Source organism: Bubalus bubalis, chromosome 18 (assembly GCF_019923935.1).
Source record: "Bubalus bubalis isolate 160015118507 breed Murrah chromosome 18, NDDB_SH_1, whole genome shotgun sequence".
Taxonomy (NCBI): Eukaryota; Metazoa; Chordata; class Mammalia; order Artiodactyla; family Bovidae; genus Bubalus; species Bubalus bubalis.
Genome location: NC_059174.1, coordinates 45,844,711 through 45,864,928, shown reverse-complemented (window position 1 = coordinate 45,864,928; position 20,218 = coordinate 45,844,711). Strand labels below are relative to the sequence as shown.

Sequence of the window (20,218 nt, the reverse complement as noted above, 5' to 3'; positions counted from 1 at the left end):
GACATGAATTTGAGCAAACTCTGGGAGATGGTGAAGGACAGGGAAGCCTGGTGTGCTGGAGTCCTTGGGGTCATGGAGAGTCGGACATAACTTAGCAACTGAACAGCAATAACAAATCTATCTATCTATCATCTATCTATCTATTTATATCATCTGTCTAGCGCAGATATGGTCAAGTCATTAAATTTAGGGGAAATGTAAGAAATTCATTTTACTATCCCTGTGACTTGTTAAGTCTAAAATATTTAAAATCATTGAAAATGCACATAATACAACTAAGAAATGAGAAATACAAATGAGGTAGGGACCAGAGAAGGGAAGTCCCTGAGTTTTGATGAGGGTCTGCACTGTATCTCGGCTCAGCCCTCTGCTGCCAGTGATGGCGCCTTGTCTCTTCACCTGTGACTTAGGTTGTGGGCTTCCCTAATCTATACAGACGAGCCTGCCTACCTGCTCCCAGCCCTGCACACAGCGAGGGGACACCAGAGGAGTTCCCAATGACGAGACTTCCTGAGAGCCAGGCTGGTGCTCCAGGTTTGTTAGTGAATGTTCCCAACCACTCAAAGAGAGAAATCCTGTTCAATATCCAACAGCGTCTATTGAGCATCTATGGGGTGTCTGAGATGACCTTTCTGGGTGCTGTGCATACAGCAGCAAACACGGCAAGTCCCAGTTTTCCTTCCACTGGGACACTAACGACACCAAACAAATAAGATACAAGGTCAGGTTGGGTTAAACGTGTGAGTAAACAGGGTAAGGGGGTGGAGCCTGGTGGGGATGCCGTGTTACATGTGAGGACTCTCTGAAGAGGAGACATATGATTTGAGACCTGGAGGGGAAAAAAAGCCAACTGATATCTGAGGAAAAGGAGGGCTTCTCTGGTGGCTCAGACGGTAAAGAATCTGCCTGCAATGCAGGAGACCCAGGTTTGATCCCTGGGTCGGGAAGATCCCCTGGAGAAGGAACAGCTACTCACTCCAGCATTCTTGCCTGGAGAATCCCATGGACAGAGGAGCCTGGTGGGTTACAGTCCATGCAATTGCAAAGAGTCGGACATGACTGATTGATTGATTGGAAGAGAGTACCAGGGAGAAGGAACTGCAAGTGCAAAGGCCCTGGGGCAGAAATGACCTTGGCCTGTACAAAGCACAGCAAAGCCAGTGTCAATGGCTCAGCAGTAGAGACTGAACTGGGAGAGGTGATCTGGGGCCAGGTCTTACAGGAATGATTTCAGAGTTTAGTCTGAGTGTGAAGGGAAGCCCGTGGAGCGTTGTAAGCAGGGGAGTAGTAACACAAGCCGTTTTACACATGTGACTCAGAGAGAAAAGTACCCCGTGAGTGAGTGTGACTTTGGCCTTGCCTCCTCTCTTGGGGTTTCCTGCAGCCAGGTGGGGGGTGGGGTGGCGGTGAGGGGCTCCTACTGCTCCCAGGTGACCCACCCCAGAAGAGAAGGACATCGCCAAGGCAGTTATCAGATCTACCCACACATGCCCCTGGAGACACTGTGAGGCTCAAGCAGGAGAATATCAAGGACCCACCATCCTACCGGGGCAGCCCTCATGGCTTCCCATGGAGGTCCCTGTGTAGGGAGGTTTCAATGGGGGTCTCCAAACCTCACACCTGGTACCAAGCACCAAGTTCAAAAAATCCCTTCCCCACTTTACACTGTGGTTCCCACCTGGGCAGGTTGGGGTGGAGACAGGGCAATGATTGAGGGCTGTGATGGCTGTAGCTGGAGGGTGGCATGCCTCTGGGGTCCTCTGAGCCTCAGTTTCCCCCTCTGTATGATGGGAATAATACTACCACTTTCACAGGAATTTCTCGTAGGGACCCATGTGCTCAATACTGGCCCATGCTTAGCACTGCTGCTGTGAAGTTGGGGTGTTTTCACTGGTGAGCGCCTATGAGATCCAGGCTCCAGGGTCAAGCTTGGGCTGGAATCCGGTCCCTGTTACTTAGTCATTGCAACCTCAGTCAAAGTCCTTGATCTCTCTGTGGCTCAGTTTCCCCACCGGTACAATGAGGGCTAATAAGAGAACATAGCTTCATGGGGCAGTTGTGAGGAGCTAAGGAAACATTCGAGCCATGCACACAGGGCTGACCCAGCACAGGATAAGTGCTCCCTGAATGACAGCCATTACAGCCACTGTTGTGACCCCCACACACCCAGGGGTCCAGCGCCTGCTATTCGGCTTAAAATAGGACAGACACTCTGCAGTCAAGCTGCCTGCTTCTGAGTCCTACCTCTCACATCCTGTGGGATGTGGGGACATGTGACTTCATTCCCCGTGCCTGTCTCCCCATCTGTAAAGGGGGGGGGCAGGTGAGAATGGCACTCACCTCAAAGGGTAGTTGTGAGGTTAAACAAGCTAATATGTGAAAGCCCTTAGCACAGTGCTGGGCTCATAATGAGCACCTTATGTTTTTGCTATTCCTCTTGTTGTCAGGACGGCTTTTCCCAGTGGGCCCCTGATCTCAGGAACAGGTTGCGATGGGGTCTGGGCTGGTAGGGCAGCCCAGTAGGAAAGGCTAGAGCTGCCCAGGCCTGGAGGTCACCCCAAGGAGCCCTGTAATCAGCTGTAATCAAGCCTGTCCTGCTCCACCCCCCTACCTCCCTAGGTATATCAGGGCTGGTCCAGACCCCGGGCTCGGTCTCAACAAAGGAGGGCACTGCACTGGGCACCATGGGGAAGGCAGTGAGTGCGGTCAGGGATGGAGGGGTGGAGGTTGGAGGCAGGGGCTCTAGTGGGATCTGATGCCTTCTCTGTCCCCTGCCGCCCCCCCACCCCCCCACAGGAGAATTACGAGCTGCACCAGGTAGAGCTGGGTCCTGGCCCTGGTGGGGACATGGTGGCCAAGATGAGCAAGAAGAAGGCGGCCAGTGGAGGGGGAAAGAGGAAGGAAAAGCTGGAGAACATGAAGAAGGAGATGGAGATTGTGAGCAGGGGCTGGGCGGGGCTGGGCGAGGGCAAGGGTAGGGGCCCGGGAGACAGAAAGTGAGTGTGGTGCTCCCTCCATGCAGAATGACCACCAGCTGTCAGTGCCGGAGCTGGAACAGAAATACCGAACCAATGCGACCAAGGTGAGCTGGGGCAGACAGAGAGGTGGGTGCAGGGAAGGAGAGGGGGAGAGAGAGAAAAACATTAGAAAGGGCCAAACAGGGGATTCCCGGGCAATCCAGTGGCTAAGACTCTGTGCTCCCAATGCAGGAGGCATGAGTTTGATCCCTGGTCGAGGAACTAAGATCCCACATGCTACAAAGTGCAGACAAAAGAAGAAAGGAAAAGGCCAAACAGAAAGGGACAAGTAAGAGAGGCAGATAAAAAGAAACAGAGAGACAGAGACAGCAAGAAGAGACAGAGAGGGGGCAGGAGGCGGGTGAAAGAGACAGAGGCAGAAGAGCTCTTGTTAATGAGAGGAGAGCCCTTGGTGACCACCACGACCCCACCCCGCCCATCCCCAGGGTCTGTCTGCCAGCCTGGCTGCTGAGCTGCTGTTGAGGGATGGGCCCAATGCTCTGAGGCCGCCGAGGGGCACCCCCGAGTACGTCAAATTTGCGCGGCAGCTGGCGGGTGGTCTGCAGTGCCTCATGTGGGTGGCCGCTGCCATCTGCCTCATCGCCTTTGCCATCCAGGCCAGCGAGGGCGACCTCACCACAGATGACAATGTGAGTGGCGGGTGCTGGGAGCCAGATCTGGGACACAGGGACCTGGGGGACAGAGGACATTAAGCATGCAACTCTGGATATGAGTGACGTAGGATGGGGATCTAGAGACGTGGAAAAACAGCTTTAAGACGTGGGTCATGCGGGCTGAAGGACACTGGGCTAAGAGACAGACCCAAGATCACAGGGGATGCAGGGGAGTCTGTGTCGCAGAGATGGAGGACATAGGGAGGAAGACATAGACATGCAACACTTAAGATACGGTCCTGGGAAGGGACTTTCCTGGCAGTCCAGTGGTTAAGACTTCACCTTCTAATTCCGGGGGTGCGGGTTCAATTGCTGGTTGGGGAGCTAAGATCCCACATGCCTCAGGGCCAAAAATCGCAAACATAAAACAGAAGCAATATTGTAACAAACTCAATGAAGACTTTAAAATGGGAAAAACAAACAAACAAACCACAGTCCTTGGAAAACAGAGGTCATGAGGACATGAGACAGACCAAGGACAGAGGGCACAGGGGACACTGGGACTCAGACATGGGGACACAAGGGCATGAGGACACAAGACTCAGGACACGGCGCATGGAGACATGCAAGCTATTAGCCATGGAGCACCCAAATATGAAGGATATTGAGATGCAGGACAAGAGAACACTGGATACATGACAGGGTCAGGACAAGGGACATGGGGGCCCTGGGACATGTGACATTGGACAGAGGATTGAAAGTCATAGGGCATGTGACACAGGATGGGGACTCAAGGGTACATAGACGTGTGGAGGGACCTGGAATTTGAGACCTGGGACACTGTGGGCGACACAGAACATGGAGCATGAGATCGACAGCACACATGGAAGTGGCCACAGGAGGGCACAAGGACTGTTGGGCACAGGGGACAAGGAGGAGCACACAGATTTTGAAAATACAGACTATGAGCCTTGGAACACAGAGAACATAGGACATGGAAACATGAGGCAGAGGACAGTGCAGAATGCAAGACTTGGGGCGCACAGGAAAAGGGGACACGTGCCACCAAGCTGCACAGTGATGTGGGGCACGGTCACAGGTCATGGGGCCACAGGGCCAGGGAAGTTGGATCTGTGCCCACAGCGAGCACAGGCAGTTGAATGTGGGATGTGACACTCATGAGGACAGGGACATGGGTCACAGGAAATAGTGCCTGAGGCTTCCTAGTAGAGAGGGGAAAACCATGGCAGTGACCCTGGAGGAAATCACCAGGGGGACCAGAAAGCAGGCAGTGGCCTCAGGCAGGGAGCTTCCAGCCCCTGGCCATTCCCCACCCCTCTCTGCCTCCCCTAGCTGTACCTGGCGCTGGCCCTCATCGCTGTGGTCGTGGTCACCGGCTGCTTTGGCTACTACCAGGAGTTTAAGAGCACCAACATCATCGCCAGCTTTAAGAACCTCGTCCCCCAGGTGGGTCACCAGCCCCCAGCCCCCAGCCACTGGCATTTTCTGTGGCTCCTCCCATCAGGCCTAGCCAGCCCTTCATCCCCTGGCCCCAGCTCTCCCCACAGGTCCTCACCTCTCCCCGCTTTCACCTCCCCACCTTCTCACTGCACGCGGCAACTTCCACCCCTGCTCCCTTCCCCCCTCAACTCTGGTGCTCTGGTCCCACAGCAAGCAACTGTCATCCGAGACGGGGACAAGTTCCAGATCAACGCAGATCAGCTGGTGGTGGGCGACCTGGTGGAGATGAAAGGCGGGGATCGAGTGCCGGCCGACATCCGCATCCTCCAGGCCCAGGGCTGCAAGGTGGACAACTCCTCGCTGACTGGAGAGTCTGAGCCGCAGACCCGCTCACCCGAGTGCACCCATGAGAGCCCCTTGGAGACCCGCAACATCGCCTTCTTCTCCACCATGTGCCTCGAGGGTCTGTGAGGTCCCCACCCACCCGTCCAGATGACTACGCTGCCTCCGCGCTGCTCTTTGCTGCCTCCACTGACCTCTTCTGCTTCATTCTGAGACCCACTGACTCCCCCACTTGAGGTGATCGCTGCCTCTCTGGGTCACGCCGCCTCTCTAGCTCCCCCTATTGCCTCCAGTGCCTTCCATGACTGTCCCTCCTCTGGTTCACGCTGCTGCTGTGCAAGCCGCCCGCCACCCCCACCGCCCCCGCCAGTGCCGCTCACCTGATGCTGAGTTACCCTCTTGGTCCCACTGCAGGCACCGCCCAGGGCCTGGTGGTGAACACGGGCGACCGCACCATCATCGGACGAATCGCATCACTGGCCTCAGGAGTAGAAAATGAGAAGACGCCCATCGCCATCGAAATTGAACATTTTGTGGACATTATCGCAGGCCTGGCCATCCTCTTTGGTGCCACATTTTTCATAGTGGCCATGTGCATTGGCTACACCTTCCTGCGGGCCATGGTCTTCTTCATGGCCATCGTGGTAGCCTATGTACCTGAAGGGCTGCTGGCCACTGTCACGGTGAGCTGGGGACACAGAAGAACTGTGCAGTGAGCTGAGAGGCCTGTCCATCCGTCTTTCCGATCATCCAGGCTTCCCTGTATCCTCTCCCTATCTGTCCATCCATCCTCCATCACCTTTTCTCCTCCTCCCCACCCCATCTCTCCACCTATCCCATCCATTCAGCAAACACCCACTGGGGCTGCTCTGGGCTGGGTCCTGTGCCACACATCCAACACTCAGAGATGAACAGGGAAGGGCTTTGGCAGGAGGAGGCTGAGGTTGGGTGTTGAAGGCTGCTGTGGGCAGCCTTCCATAGTGAGCACCCAGTCCTGGGCCAGTCCAAGAGGAGACTTAGGGAATGTTAGTTTTCTTACTTTGATTGTGCTGATAAGAAATTACAGAACCTCAGCTAGGACAGCTAAGAGAGGGGCCTGACTACATTTATCTGGACAGATTGGGGAGGCATCCCAAGTGGAAAGCAGAGTGGACAAGAGTTTGGAGGCAAGAAAAAGCCTAGTCTTTGCAGAGGGTGCTGTGCACGCAGTTCTGTGGCAGCTTAATGCTGCATATTGTGGCTGGGGTAAAGGATCCCCGGTGCTGAGAAAGGAGGGAGGTGGGGGGTGGGGGGCAAGGCTTGATCCCCATGCTTGCATTCCCCACCCTTCCCCCAGGTGTGCCTGTCCCTGACAGCCAAGCGGCTGGCCAGCAAGAACTGTGTAGTCAAGAACCTGGAAGCGGTGGAGACACTAGGCTCCACCTCGGTGATCTGCTCTGACAAGACGGGGACCCTCACTCAGAACCGCATGACTGTGTCCCATCTGTGGTTCGACAACCACATCCACTCGGCGGACACTACAGAAGACCAGTCAGGTGTGGGGGTGGGGGTGGGGGACAGTGACTGGGCGGGATCTGGTAGAAGGGGGAGATCTAGAAGGGAGCTCTGAAGTTAATGAATGAAGTCTGGGGAAGGCTTTGCATTAATGGAGAAGGGGCTCCAGCAGTCATCAGGCAAAGGCTGGGTCCTGGGTGGCTAAGCTCCGGGTTTGTGAAGGGGTTTGATATTTACTGGGTCTCCGAAGAGACTTGATACTGGGTCTGGAGAGAAAGCTCCGCCCCGGGGTATGTGGAGGCGTGTGGGTCCCACCCAGGCCGGGATTCAGTCTTGAATCTTGGGGGCTGGGGGACTCGATTCTGGTACGGGAGAGCCCCTTCGCAGCCCCAGCCTGGATGCCTGGCCTCCAGGACAGACATTTGACCAATCCTCGGAGACGTGGCGGGCGTTGTGCCGCGTGCTCACCCTGTGTAACCGTGCTGCCTTCAAGTCGGGCCAGGACTCAGTGCCGGTGCCCAAGGTGAGAGCAGCGGGCGTTCAGGGGAGTCGGGGGACGAAGCCTGGGGATCCCGGGAGCCTGGTGGTGCAGCCCGGTTCGCCCCTGACACCTCCCGCGTTCCCAGCGCATCGTGATCGGGGACGCGTCGGAGACAGCGCTGCTCAAGTTCTCCGAGCTGACGCTGGGCAATGCCATGGGCTACCGCGAGCGCTTCCCCAAAGTCTGCGAGATCCCCTTCAACTCTACAAACAAGTTCCAGGTGCGCACCCGCCGTGGCCGGCCCCGCCCACGGTCCAGTCCCGCCCACCACAAGTCCCGCCCACCGAGGGCCCTACCCACGTTCCGGGCTGGTCTGCGGCCGGCCTTCCCTCTCAGGTCCTTCCCTCTACACAGCTAAAGCCCAGCATGGGCCCGGGCACTCCGCCCGCTCTTAGCTGTCAGGCCCTCGGTGGGGAGAAGCTCTCAATCCAAATCCCGCCCCAGTCCAACTCCGACCTAAATTCTTCCCGTTCCCCACGCGCAGGCCCTTATCCAGGCCGGTAGGTCCTCCCCAACCCTTAGCCTCTACCAAGGACCTGCCCAGTAAGCAAGCCCCTCATGCTCAGTCCCTCCCTGACCCACCCAAGGCTGCTCCCGCAGCGCCTGGGCGCTGTCAGCCCCTCAGTTCCCCAAGCCCCGCCTCTCCCCCTTGATCTCGCTCACAACCCCGCCTCTTCCTCCGCCCACAGCTGTCCATCCACACGCTGGAGGACCCGCGAGACCCGAGGCATGTGCTTGTGATGAAGGGCGCCCCCGAGCGCGTGCTGGAGCGCTGTAGCTCCATCCTCATCAAGGGCCAGGAGCTGCCACTGGATGAGCAATGGCGCGAGGCCTTCCAGACTGCCTACCTCAGCCTGGGAGGCCTGGGCGAACGCGTCTTGGGTGAGACCCCATACCCTGCCCAACCTTCTGGGCCAGCCCCAACCCTGACCTTTCCCATCCTTGTTCGACAGTTGACCTGCCCCAATCTACACACTCAACTTTGACTTTCCCTATCTCAGTCCTGATCCCTGTCGTCAATGCCTACCTCCACCCAACCTGTCCTTACCTGGATCTTACCTCTCCTGACTCAACCTGTGATACCTTGATTTTCCCCAACTCTTGCCCCCCACCCCCACCCTGATGCCCAATCCTTGTTTTCTTCCTCATCTGCCTTTCAGCATCCTCCTCCAGACCTTTCGACTTCCTCCAGTCTCTGCCTCAACTCAAGGTTTTCCCCAATCCTTGTTCTGACCTCTGATCCCCTCCCAAGTGTTGTCTTGCTTCCTTAAACTTCCATAACCCTTGCCTCGATCTTCCACTTTGCTTGGTGTGTGACCTCTGGCAAGAAGTGTCCCTTCTCCAAACCTGTTTCCTCATTTGGAATATGAGGATGCTAGTAACTCCCAGAGTGGTTGTGGGGATAAATTCCAACACAGTCGTCTTTCAGTGTCCATAGGGGACGGCTTTCAAGACACCCACCACATTCCCCCCACACCGTTATTACCCCACAGATACCAAAATCTGCAGGCATTCAAATCCCTCATGTAAAATGGTGTAGTATTTGCATATAACCTCTGCACTTCCTTTTGTATACTTAAAATCATCTCCAGATTACTTGGAGTGCCTAATGCACTAGATATGATGTACCTATGCAGGTAGTTGTCATTGTGTGGCAAACTCAGGTGTTTCTGGAATTTTCTGGAGATTTTTTGGGAATATGTTTGATCTGCAGTTGGTTAAATCTGTGAATGTGGAAGTTGTGGATACAGAGGGCTAAGTGTAATGCGAAAGAAGGATTCAGCACAGGGTCAGGCATTCACCGATTCTTGGTGCAAGATGTGGTTATTTTACTCATCATTTGGTTTTGCTATGGAAGGGTTCACCCAGGACTCCTGTTTGACTTCCTTGTTTTTTGGTCAGGCTTCTGCCAGCTCTACCTGAGTGAGAAGGACTACCCACATGGCTACGCCTTTGATGTGGAGGCCATGAACTTTCCAACCAGTGGCCTGTGCTTTGCGGGACTCGTATCCATGATAGACCCACCCCGGGCCACTGTTCCTGATGCTGTGCTCAAGTGCCGCACAGCAGGCATCCGGGTATGCCCCTGGGGAGAGTATCAGGCAGGGGTGAGAACAGAGGATGACAGTATTTGAGGATGAGCCACCCTGTGACGGAAACCCACCTGAAAACAGCTTGAACCACAAAGGAACACATTGGTTCAAGAACTGAAAAGTTCTGGGGAATGAAGGTTTGGGTATAGCTGGATCCAGGAGTTCAATGTCTTTAGGAATTTGCCTTTCTCCACATCTCAGCTCTGCTTTTCTCTCTGCTGGCTTTATGCTCAAGCAGTCCTCCATTTTGGTGGACAAAGATGACCACCACCCAGCAGCTCCAACTAAATAACATCCCACCTGTTTAGCCATCACACCAAAAAAAGAATGCATCTTTGTCAGTTATTCCACATTCGGTTACATGTTCATCCTTAAACTGATCACTGTGGCTGAGGAATGTCCACTGGGGCAGACAGGGACAAGTGGGTTAATCTGAAGGGGTCAGGGGTCTGCTGGTTCCTCCTTCAGGTGATCATGGTGACAGGTGACCACCCCATCACAGCCAAGGCCATTGCAGCCAGCGTGGGCATCATTTCAGAAGGCAGTGAGACAGTGGAGGACATCGCTGCCCGCCTCCGTGTGCCCGTGGACCAAGTTAACCGGAAGTAAGTCCCCTTATGTCCTCCTTGTAGTTCTTCCCACACCCTACATGGACTGAGGCCCCAGTGATGTCCTCCCACATCCCTTTCTAGGGATGCCCGTGCCTGTGTGATTAATGGCATGCAGCTGAAGGACATGGACCCATCAGATCTGGTCGAGGCACTGCGGACCCACCCTGAGATGGTGTTTGCTCGTACCAGTCCTCAGCAGAAGCTGGTGATTGTGGAGAGCTGCCAGCGACTGGTGCGACCCTGATGATGCTGGCAGGCAGATGGGCTGGGCTGGCCCTGGGCTGCCCTCTCACTGACCACCCTTGCACCTGTACTCACTGCCTGCAGGGCGCCATCGTGGCCGTGACGGGAGATGGTGTGAATGACTCCCCAGCCCTGAAGAAGGCAGACATCGGCGTGGCCATGGGCATTGCTGGCTCGGATGCTGCCAAAAATGCAGCGGATATGATCCTGCTTGATGACAACTTCGCCTCCATTGTGACAGGCGTGGAGCAGGGTCCGGGCCAGATCTGAGATGGGGGCCAGCAGTGTGGGTGTGGGAGGAAATGTGCTAGGGGGACACTGAGGTGCCTGCTGTCCCCCCACAGGCCGACTGATCTTTGACAACCTGAAGAAGTCCATCGCCTATACGCTGACCAAGAACATCCCTGAGCTGACACCGTATCTCATTTATATCACTGTTAGTGTACCCTTGCCGCTCGGATGCATCACCATCCTCTTCATAGAACTCTGTACTGACATCGTGAGTCTACGGCCCCGATGCCCCCACCCATATAGTGCCCAGAGACATATGCCCACAGGCAGGCATGATAGAGACCATCAGGGACAGTCTTAGACTCAGAGTGATACAGATGTGTGTACAACAGACAGCCAGATGTGGACACACAGGCAGGCTGGAAGCTAGCCATGGACAGAATTACAGACATGGACACACAGGTGGACACTCAGGTAGGCACAGACAGACTCAAGGATATGCAGGGACTCAGATATGGACACTCAGACAAACAGATTTTAACAGACACAGCTATCTGGTTAAGCTTGGATTGCAGACAGACATTCTCCAACAGACATGGACGGATAAACAGCATCAGATAGACCTCAAAGCAGACAGACAGAAAAGAGCCTCAGATACAGCCACGAATACAGCCAGATGCATGGTCATGTCACAGATTTATTCAACGGCACTTACACAATGCCTGCCCTGGGCCAGGTATATGTTAATTACTTCATTTTGTCCTCATAACTACTCTATGAGATGAGTTTTATTTCATCACCCCCATTTTACCGATGAGCTAATTGAAGCTTAGACAACTTGACTGGCTTGCCCCAGGTCACACAGCTAATTCAAGCCCAGGCAGGCTGGTGCCCCGAACCTCTGTCCTCGGTCAGTACACTCTGCTGCCACAAACAGACAGGTAGGGGACAGGGCGGAGACCACAGGTACCCAGAGAGACAGAAGAGATGCAGAGATAGTGACAAAGAGAGATAAAGAGACAGGAACACAGAGATGCAACAGTAGAGACATAGTCACAGCATGAGACAAGAGACAGGGACAACAATAAGAAAAAAAACAAAGAAAGTAAGGGGCAGAGAGAGACAGAACATGCAACAGGGAAAGCCGTCAAGACCAGAGGAGCCCAGAGAAGAAACAGAGAGGAAGAGGAAGGGAGAAAGACAGAGACCAAGAGAACACACAATAGCAGAGATAAACACAGACGTTCCCATGGAGATGGACACCAGCACAGATGTGGACACACACGTGGAAAGGGCCAGCTGGCCTCAGGCTGTCCAGGCAGGTGTGACTGTGTGACCATTGTGGGTCTCACCTCCTTACCTCAGTTCTGTCTCTGTCCACTGCAGAGGGGGAGTGGGGTCCAAAGAGTCAGGGACAGGGGCCCAGGCAAACTGCCAACCCTGGTTCCTTCCACTCCTGGCCAGTTCCCATCAGTGTCCCTGGCATACGAGAAGGCTGAGAGTGACATCATGCACTTGCGTCCACGGAACCCAAAGCGGGACCGACTGGTCAACGAGCCCCTGGCTGCCTACTCCTACTTCCAGATCGGTGCGCGCCTGGGGGCGCGGGATGGGGCGGTGCAGGGCTGTCCTGTGGGACTGCTCGCCGACCTGCTCGCCGACCGTGGGGTCTCTCCCTGGGACTTTGCCTTGTTCTGGATCTTAGTGTCTGCCTTTGATCCTGGGTGTCTGTTGTTCTCTGAGTCTGTCTGCACACGATGGCCTCTGTGGGCCCCTGGGTCCCTCCTCTGTCTCTGGCCTCATTCTCCTTGACCCTGCCTCTGGGTCATTGCCTCTTGTCTTTTTTGGATCCTCTGGGTGTGTCTGTCCCTGCCTCTCCCTGTGTCCTGTCTCGTGTCACTGTCGATCTCTCTTGGAGTCTTTTCTCTGTCTGTCCACTGTTTGTGTTCTGTCTCCATGCTGCAATTTCTGTGTGTTCCTGACTCTCTCTGTCTGTCCATCTCTGTCTCCCTGTCTTCTCACCCAGGTGCCATCCAGTCATTCGCTGGCTTCACTGACTACTTCACGGCCATGGCCCAGGAGGGCTGGTTCCCTTTGCTGTGTGTGGGACTGCGGCCACAGTGGGAGGACCACCACCTACAAGATCTGCAGGACAGCTATGGCCAGGAGTGGGTGAGTCCCTGCCCCCATCCCCTGAGTTTCCAGTGCCACCTTCTTGAGTGTGGCCCACACTCACTCCTCCATGCATGACTGAGCTGAGCCAGAGCCTCCCGGACACCCAAGCTTTCTGCCAGTTCTGTGGTAAGGGGCCTTTCCCACCACAGTCTTGAGCTCCAACGTCTCGTTTCTGATGACCTAGCTGCAGATGGGTCCTCTCTCCACCTTGACAGCAAGACATCATCTCAGGTGTGGAATCAGGATGCTGCCCCGCTGCCCAGTATCCTGTTATTTTTCCCTGCAGCAGCATGACTTACACAGAGTATTTGCATGTGTGGCTGACTTAGGTGAAAGCTCGTGCACAGAGAGGCTAGATCTGGCTGGCAGGTGTGTTTAGTTTGCCCTGTGGAGTGACAGATTGGGACATTCCCCTTGAACACTTACTGTTAAGAAAATAGATCTTGGTACCAGACTGCTTGGGTTCATTGTCTGCCACTGCTCCTCACAGCTGTGTGACACTGGGTGAAGTCATTTGCCTCTCTGTGCCTCAGTTTTCCCACCTCTAAAGTGGATAGCATACTCATGTCTTATCTTGGTGACTTTCACCTTATTGATTTTTACAGTGTGGTCCCCAGACCAGCAGTATCAGCAACACCTGGGAACTTGTTTAAAATCTCAGTTTTTCCCTCAGACCTCTGGGGTCAGAAACTCTATGGGTGGGACCCACGTTTTAACCAATTCTTCTGGGAATTCTGATGTATGTCAAAGTTTGAATACCACCAATCTACCTCATAGGATTATTGGGAGGATTTAATGAGATAATACATGCAAAACACTTGGTACCTGGAGCATAGTGTTCCTTACACAATTAGTGGTATGTATAGAAATAGTTATACTGCAGACACGGATTGAACAGTGGCTGCCCCCTCTAAATGTGGCTTGTGCTGCATTCCTCAAAGGCCCATCTGGCTCACGTTTGCCATCTTCCCAGGTCCTGGAGTCACCGAACTTTGTATACCCTGCCTCAGGATTCGAATTCCCTTTGCCCAGGTGCTCCCTTTAGGGTGCCCAGGAAATCCTGCATCCCTCCTTTCATTATGAAGGCAATTGACCTGACCTACTGATTGGCCAGGCACTGACATCTAAGCTCACTGGACTAGGTTTCTAGGCCCTGCACTCTGGGGTCCTGCAAACCTGGCAGACCGTGCAACTCCCTTTGTCCCCGCCAGGGCCTCTGACACAAGGGATAGACTATTGAGGGGCTTGTGGCCCCAGGCCCCGTGTGCCCGGCTGGCTGCAGAGGCTCTCCGCCTGGGCTCAGGCTGCTTTTGTTCCCTCTGGGTCCACAGACATTTGGGCAGCGCCTGTACCAGCAGTACACCTGCTACACCGTGTTCTTCATCAGCATCGAGATGTGCCAGATCGCCGACGTGCTCATCCGCAAGACACGCCGCCTCTCTGCCTTCCAGCAGGGCTTCTTCAGGTGCCCCCGGCCAGCCACAGCCCCACCCCCACTCTGCCCTCCGAGCCCTCCGAGCCCGAGCAGGTCTTGACCAGGGCTTACTGCAGCCAGCAGACCCCAACACTGGATGTGCCAGGGCCAGGTGCTAATGTTCCTGATCAATAGCTGGCCAAGAGCTCCCACCCCGTGCATCTCAACTGGCCCCTCCATGTTTCATCAGCTAAAGGGGTGATACTGACCACTCCTGGTGTAGGGCCAGCGTCCACTGGGGGAGAGGTGCAGCTACGCCAGGGTTCGGTGTTTAGAACATCTCCCTTCAGCTTCTATCTGACGCCCTCTGACCCAGCACCATGATGTCCATCCGGTCCCCATCTCCTCCTGGCCTGTCTTTGTCCCGAGTCCACCCGTCTGAGTCTGTTCCACCCCACCCCACCTGCAGGAATAGGATCCTGGTGATTGCCATCGTGTTCCAGGTCTGCATCGGCTGCTTCCTGTGCTACTGCCCTGGCATGCCCAACATCTTCAACTTCATGCCCATTCGGTGAGCGGCTGTGAGCTGTGGGCATCAGGTGGGCCTGTGGGACACAGACCTGGGGGTAGCCTTGACCTTGCCATCTCACCTGTGCCTTCAGGTACCAGTGGTGGCTGGTCCCCATGCCCTTTGGCCTCCTCATTTTTGTCTATGATGAGATTCGGAAACTTGGAGTCCGCTGTTGCCCAGGAAGTGAGTGTGGAGCCTGGAAGCCGGGGGATGGAAGGCTGAAACTTTCTTAGAGCTGCTGCCTTGACGTTTGATTTCCAGTACTTGACCTCTAAGCCCTTGACCTGCCGTATGAAACCACCACTGAGCTATCACCTTTGAGCCCCTGGCTCCCACATACTCACCCGAAACCCCCAGCACTGAGTCTCCTTTCTCTCTTTCTCTCCCCTAGGCTGGTGGGACCAGGAACTCTACTATTAGAAGGACCACTGCCTTCAAGTCATCCTTGTACCCACTACAACAGGGGTGGAGGTGGGGGACACCTGGGACCCTCTGAACAGCCGCCAAAACATCTGAGCAGTCGAGTTCCAGCCCCATCTGTGTCTGTTCTTGTAGCCCGCAACAACTCAACCTCGGAGAGACCTTCCCCACTCCCCTTCCCCACTCACCCTCCCTAGGCCCAGTTCTCTGAGCTGGCCTCAGGGAAGCCCCCACCTGAAGGGTAGGGGGCGCTCTGAAGGGGAGTGGGAGTTCACAGCTCCTACAAGGTGGGTCTCTCCTTAGGACTCCAGGCCAGCAAGTCTTCTTTAAAAACACACTTGTGTCTGCATGATAGTAATAAACCAGCTCACACTGACTGTGCTTTTATTCGGTGCTGGGCATTGTCATCTTGTTTTTTTTTTTTCATGAGCCCCTTTGTTGCCTACAACTCAGGGGCTGTTTGTTCCAGGCTGTTATCTCCAGTTTCTAGAACACAGCCTGGCACACAGTAGGTATTCAGTAAACGTTGCCTGGGAGAAGGAATTCCCAGTTCTTTGCCAAGAGTGACAGCATTTCTGGGCAAGCTGGTGTGACTGTGGGCACACTCCAGAGTAGTGCCTTTTAACTGTACCACTAGCTAACCACCACCTCTGGGCTCTCCTTTCTCAGTACCCCTTTCCATCTCTGGAGGCTCCTCAACAGGTGTCAGAATCGTTTCTGCCTGAAGCAGCCCCTCCCAGTTCACAGGAGTTTCCTGATTCCACTTATACCTTTGCAGCTGCAATGGGCACCCTATCGCTGGTTAGTCCCAACTGACTCCTGGAGGCTAAAAGTCACAGGTCCCCTCCTCACACCCCTATCACCTGAAAAGTGAATCCTCCAACTGTTGGAAACTCCCTTGTCCACAGTCCGCCCCCCTACTTTTGCCACTCCTTTCCCCAGTCCTCTTTTCCCTGTTCTTTGACAAGTCTCTCTGGCTGTACCCCAGGCTTCTCCTTCCTCATCGGCAGACCCCACACCCCTACCAGCCTCAGCCATCTCTGCAGTGATGCCCACATCTGCCCCCAGCCTCCCCTGGCATGTTCAAGGGGGCCTACACTGGCCTCTGCATCATCCTCCAAACCTGCTCCCATCATTCTGGCTCCTTCTCCCTGGAAACGTCGTGAGCCCTCAGGAGTGCTCACAAACACCACACTTCTATTACCCTGGACTCACTCCTTTCTTTCTCATGGGTCATCTCCCTACTCCCCACCCCCAGCCCACCTGGCAAGATAAAAACACACAGCTCCCTGAACTCATTCCAACCAGTTCTTGTTTCACTGGAAAGGCCAGGCACTCTCAACTTCAAGGACTTTGCTCCTTGAAAAGCAGGGCCTTGACACCTACTTTCTCCTCTTTGCCCCATGAAATCATCCTCTTAAGTCTCAGCTCATACACCCTCTCCTCCAGGAGACAGATAGCCACCTTTTCCCTTCCCAGCCTTTATCACTGTAGTCTAGCCCACCAGGGCCACCCTCCCGGCCATGGTTCACCATCAGTGCTGATCCGTCTGGCTTGAGTGCCCCTATTCAGTCCCTGAACCCCATGAAAGCTGGGACTACTTCACAGACAGATGGCCACCAGTAGGCGGCCTGGATCAGATCCCTGCTCAACAGATAGGATGAACATTCATTTCTGCAACCTTCCCTCTATGTGCTCAGGGCCAGGTGGGGCATGGGAGGGGGATACGGGAAAAAGCAATACCCTTATATATCCACGCATGTGGGCTTGGGGAGCGCCCCATCCACTCCCTTTTCATATCAAACTCATGGTGACCTCTCACTCACCTCCCCACCTCATCCCAAGGCCCCTGGGAACCCTGTCTTGACTATGAGCAATGAGGAGGAGGTGGGCTACATGGTGGTTGCCCCATCTGAAGGCAAATGCTGCCTCTGGAAACACCAAGACTCAGAGTAGAGCTGAAGAGATCTGTGTTTGGTGCTTTTCTAGGCCCTGGGTCAAGTAACATTATGGCAGGACTTGGAGAGCCTAGTGGAGGGAGGGAGGCAGGAAGGGAGGGAGGGAAGGGGCACGTGCTCTATCTCATGCCCTGGGGGATCCCACTGATAACAGCAGGGCTGGGGTGCACCTTCCCACATGGTCAGGGTTTGCAGCTGGGTGGATCTTGCAGAAGCCATTCAACGCCTTGCTTCTAATCAATCCCCCTTAGGGAAGGGGAGAGAAAGCGGCATAAAGCTGGCCTTACTAGACCAGGGAAGGACTGGGATGAGCAGGGTGGTCTTCAGGGTAACAGCCACATTGGTGGGCTCTGCTCCTGGGCTGCAGCTGTCTCTGTTCTCCACCCTAAGAAGACTCAGGCCAGGGTTTAATCTGAGGGCCACAGAAACAAGTCAGCGCACTGAGGACCTCAGAATCACAAAACAGATGCTCAAAGATAAAACCAAGGGTCCAGTGGACTGCTCCAGTGTGAGGAACCCTAGATAGTTGTAAGCAGAGAAGGGCAAACTAGTAAGACAGGGGTTTCAGATAGATTCCCTTAGTTCCCATACAAAAGGTGGATGGGGGGATGGTTTGGGACCAGGAGCTGAGGAGGTGACCAGCCAGGGAAGGGCCACATGGGAGAGGGCCAGGTTAAGGCAGTGAGGAGAAGCCCTCAAGAACCATCTCTTGGATTCTAGCTCCCCTCTGTCACCTGTTCCCTGAGGGCCCAGGCTATGCCACTGCTCAAAGACTGTCTACAAGCCCTCAGCCAACTCAGGGAAAACAAGGAGCAGAGGAGCTGGTCCAGGAACACAGGACAAATCAATGCTGCCTAGTCTCCCGGCTTGTCTACCTGGCTCCGAAACCAAAACGAGGGCCGCTGGGACCCAGGTGAGCACAGTATTGGCAGACAGTTCCAGAGAGAGAAACGGAGGCAGAAACAACTTTCCAAATACTGTTTACTTCACTGAACCTGGGGATGGAGAGGAGGTATGTGAGAGTCTGGGATGCCAAGCCTAGGAGTGCACGTTGACAACGGCGACATACAGGGCCAAGGTGCTGAGGGCCAGCAGCCCCGTCACCAGCGCTCGGGCCAGCAGTGCCGTCCAGCTGCCCAGGGAACAGAGGTGGACGAAGGTCCTGTGAGGAAACAGCACAGTGAGGGAGGGAGAAGAGAAAACCTGGCCCATCTAGACCCGGCCTCCAACCCCACCCCGCTCACTCCATGACAAAGGCCTTGTAGACGCTAAGGAACATCAGGAGGAGGACTGCTGGCCGGTAAGTGTGGTACAGGTCGTAGCGAGTTATCATCCACACCTGGGCAGAGGCGACGATGTAATGGACCTGGAGGGAAGCGGGCAGTCAGGGCCGGGCCTCAAGAGTAGAGCCACCAGCAAAGGAGATGTGTGTGGGGTAAGCAGGACTGCGTACCAGGCTGATGTTGGAGTCGATGCTCATCTGGATGTATTTCCAGTCAAACTCAATGCCCCGAGCTCCAACCCAGAGGGGGATGCAGCTGAGGAAGGCAAAGGGAGGGATTCTCCAGTACCCAGACACCCTCAGCACCCAGAATCTGAGTGAGCCCCCGCCCTCCAGCACCCCCTGGAACCCAGGTGTCCCTTCTTAGGAGTCTGGGCTCCAGGCTGCTGCACACACCGGGACATAATGAGCTCGGCGGTGGCCCAGCCCAGGGCAGCAACCATGATCTTGTATTCCCCCTTGCCGGCGTTCCGGGACATGACAAGGTTTAGGCCTATCAGGTCTGCCACGTCCACGCTGGCCTTCATGAACTCCTGTGGGTCAGGTTGAGGCTTGAGTAAGCACAGGTGCCAGGGGCCCCCACTCCTGTACTCCCTCCCCCTCCCTTGCCCCCACTCACCCCAATGAAGTCATAGATGCCGCCTTCCCAGGTGGGAAAGAAAGTGGCCAAGAACAGCATCTGAGACCAGAACACAGAGAGGTCACCTCAAGGTGAGGGAAAGCAACCACATGGATTGGGTGGGAAGTTAGTACGTGGAGGGGAGTATATTGGGGTTCTGGTGGCGGGGAGGGGGGGTGGTCCATGTGGAAGAGGGATCACCAGAGAGCAGCAAGAAGGCAGAAGCTGGGGTGACTGAGGGCAGGGGCTTGGAAGTCTGGGTTCTGTGGTGATCAGAGGGGATCGAGGTCAGGTCTGGAGGCGCCGCGGCTGGTTACCCACCAGGGCAGTGGTAGCAGTGTTGGTGGGAGTTGGGGTTAGTCAGCGGCTCTTAGTATCCAAAACCCTCTTGGCCATGTAATCAACGTTCTCAGTTTTACTAAAAGTGCTATACAAAAGTTGCTCGGGGACCTCTCCTCGGGTTCCAGCCTTTCCAAGCCCGGCTTCCCCAGGCATTCTGGAGCAACCAGTTGGGGTGCGGGAGTGGCCCCACCTCGGGGGTCCGGGCGGGGGCACAGATGCGGGTCCCCCGAGCCCTAGCGCGGCACCGCTGGCGCCCTCACCTTGCACAGCTGCACGAACAGGTAGGTGACCCCGGCCTGGACGCACTTCCAGAAGGCGTTGTACTCCGACCTGCGAGAGTAGGCGGTGAGGGGTCGGCTCGACCAGCAGCACCCCCTTCCCACCGCCCCGCGGCCTCCCCGTACTCACAGGCCGCTGCACTTGTAGGTGATGAAGTAGGGGAAGTAGGCCAGGGCGAAACAGTTCCCGAAGTGGAAGAGCGTCATGACGCCGGCCGCCCGGCCCGCCGGAGCGCGCCTCTCTGCCTCGGCGGCCTGGCGCCAGAGCCCGGGCCTGGCGCCCACCTGCCTCCGCCGCGGCCCGCGCGGCCTTCTGGGAGCCGGAGTCCGTGGCGCGGCGCGCTGACGTCATCCGGCTCCGCCGCCGCGCCCGGGGGCGACCAGCAAGGAGCCCAGTACGGAGCTGGACCCCGCGCCGTCCCGGCCTTTCGGAAGCGGCTCTCGGGGTCCGGTCGCCCGAATCGAGCGAGCGCGTGCGGCGCGGCTCTGGATCTCGGACCCGACCCCGTCGT

At 55.6% G+C, this 20,218-nt stretch overlaps 2 protein-coding genes across 3 annotated transcripts; one reads left to right on the top strand and one right to left on the bottom strand.

Annotated features, from left to right (window-relative positions):
- Positions 1–2,632: 2,632 nt before the first annotated feature.
- Positions 2,633–15,340, top strand: ATP4A (ATPase H+/K+ transporting subunit alpha). The gene is made up of 22 exons (XM_006068804.3): positions 2,633–2,696; positions 2,797–2,937; positions 3,023–3,082; positions 3,464–3,667; positions 4,985–5,098; positions 5,303–5,555; positions 5,849–6,117; positions 6,771–6,969; positions 7,342–7,451; positions 7,555–7,689; positions 8,159–8,351; positions 9,372–9,547; positions 10,031–10,167; positions 10,255–10,405; positions 10,501–10,669; positions 10,761–10,915; positions 12,112–12,235; positions 12,674–12,819; positions 14,154–14,287; positions 14,706–14,807; positions 14,899–14,990; positions 15,199–15,340. The coding sequence occupies exons 1-22, from the start codon at positions 2,685–2,687 to the stop codon at positions 15,225–15,227; spliced, it is 3,105 nt and encodes a 1,034-aa protein (XP_006068866.1). The 5' UTR covers positions 2,633–2,684; the 3' UTR covers positions 15,228–15,340.
- A 2,701-nt stretch (positions 15,341–18,041) lies between these two features.
- On the bottom strand, positions 18,042–20,035 carry TMEM147 (transmembrane protein 147). 2 transcript variants are annotated; one of them, XM_044932238.1, is made up of 7 exons: positions 19,837–20,035; positions 19,689–19,758; positions 19,087–19,146; positions 18,864–19,000; positions 18,639–18,723; positions 18,525–18,551; positions 18,042–18,347 (listed from the first exon to the last, which is right to left on the bottom strand). In XM_044932238.1, the coding sequence occupies exons 1-7, from the start codon at positions 19,911–19,913 to the stop codon at positions 18,057–18,059; spliced, it is 747 nt and encodes a 248-aa protein (XP_044788173.1). In that variant the 5' UTR covers positions 19,914–20,035; the 3' UTR covers positions 18,042–18,056. The 2 variants fall into 2 exon arrangements, with proteins under 2 accessions (XP_044788173.1, XP_006068870.1); XM_006068808.3 differs by having other exon boundaries at positions 18,149–18,347; positions 18,430–18,551; positions 19,837–20,033.
- Positions 20,036–20,218: the final 183 nt, after the last annotated feature.

Excerpts from the sequence above, each read along its gene's own strand:
- ATP4A (XM_006068804.3), top strand. Across the intron at positions 12,820-14,153 it reads ACAGCTATGGCCAGGAGTGG|ACATTTGGGCAGCGCCTGTA; the intron begins GTGAGTCCCTGC and ends CTGGGTCCACAG. Across the intron at positions 14,808-14,898 it reads TTCAACTTCATGCCCATTCG|GTACCAGTGGTGGCTGGTCC; the intron begins GTGAGCGGCTGT and ends CTGTGCCTTCAG.
- TMEM147 (XM_044932238.1), bottom strand. The coding sequence starts at position 19,913 with ATGACGCTCTTCCACTTCGGGAACTGTTTCGCCCTGGCCTACTTCCCC. Across the intron at positions 19,147-19,688 it reads TGTTCGTGCAGCTGTGCAAG|ATGCTGTTCTTGGCCACTTT; the intron begins GTGAGGGCGCCA and ends TTCTGGTCTCAG. Across the intron at positions 19,001-19,086 it reads GCATCTATGACTTCATTGGG|GAGTTCATGAAGGCCAGCGT; the intron begins GTGAGTGGGGGC and ends CCTGACCCACAG.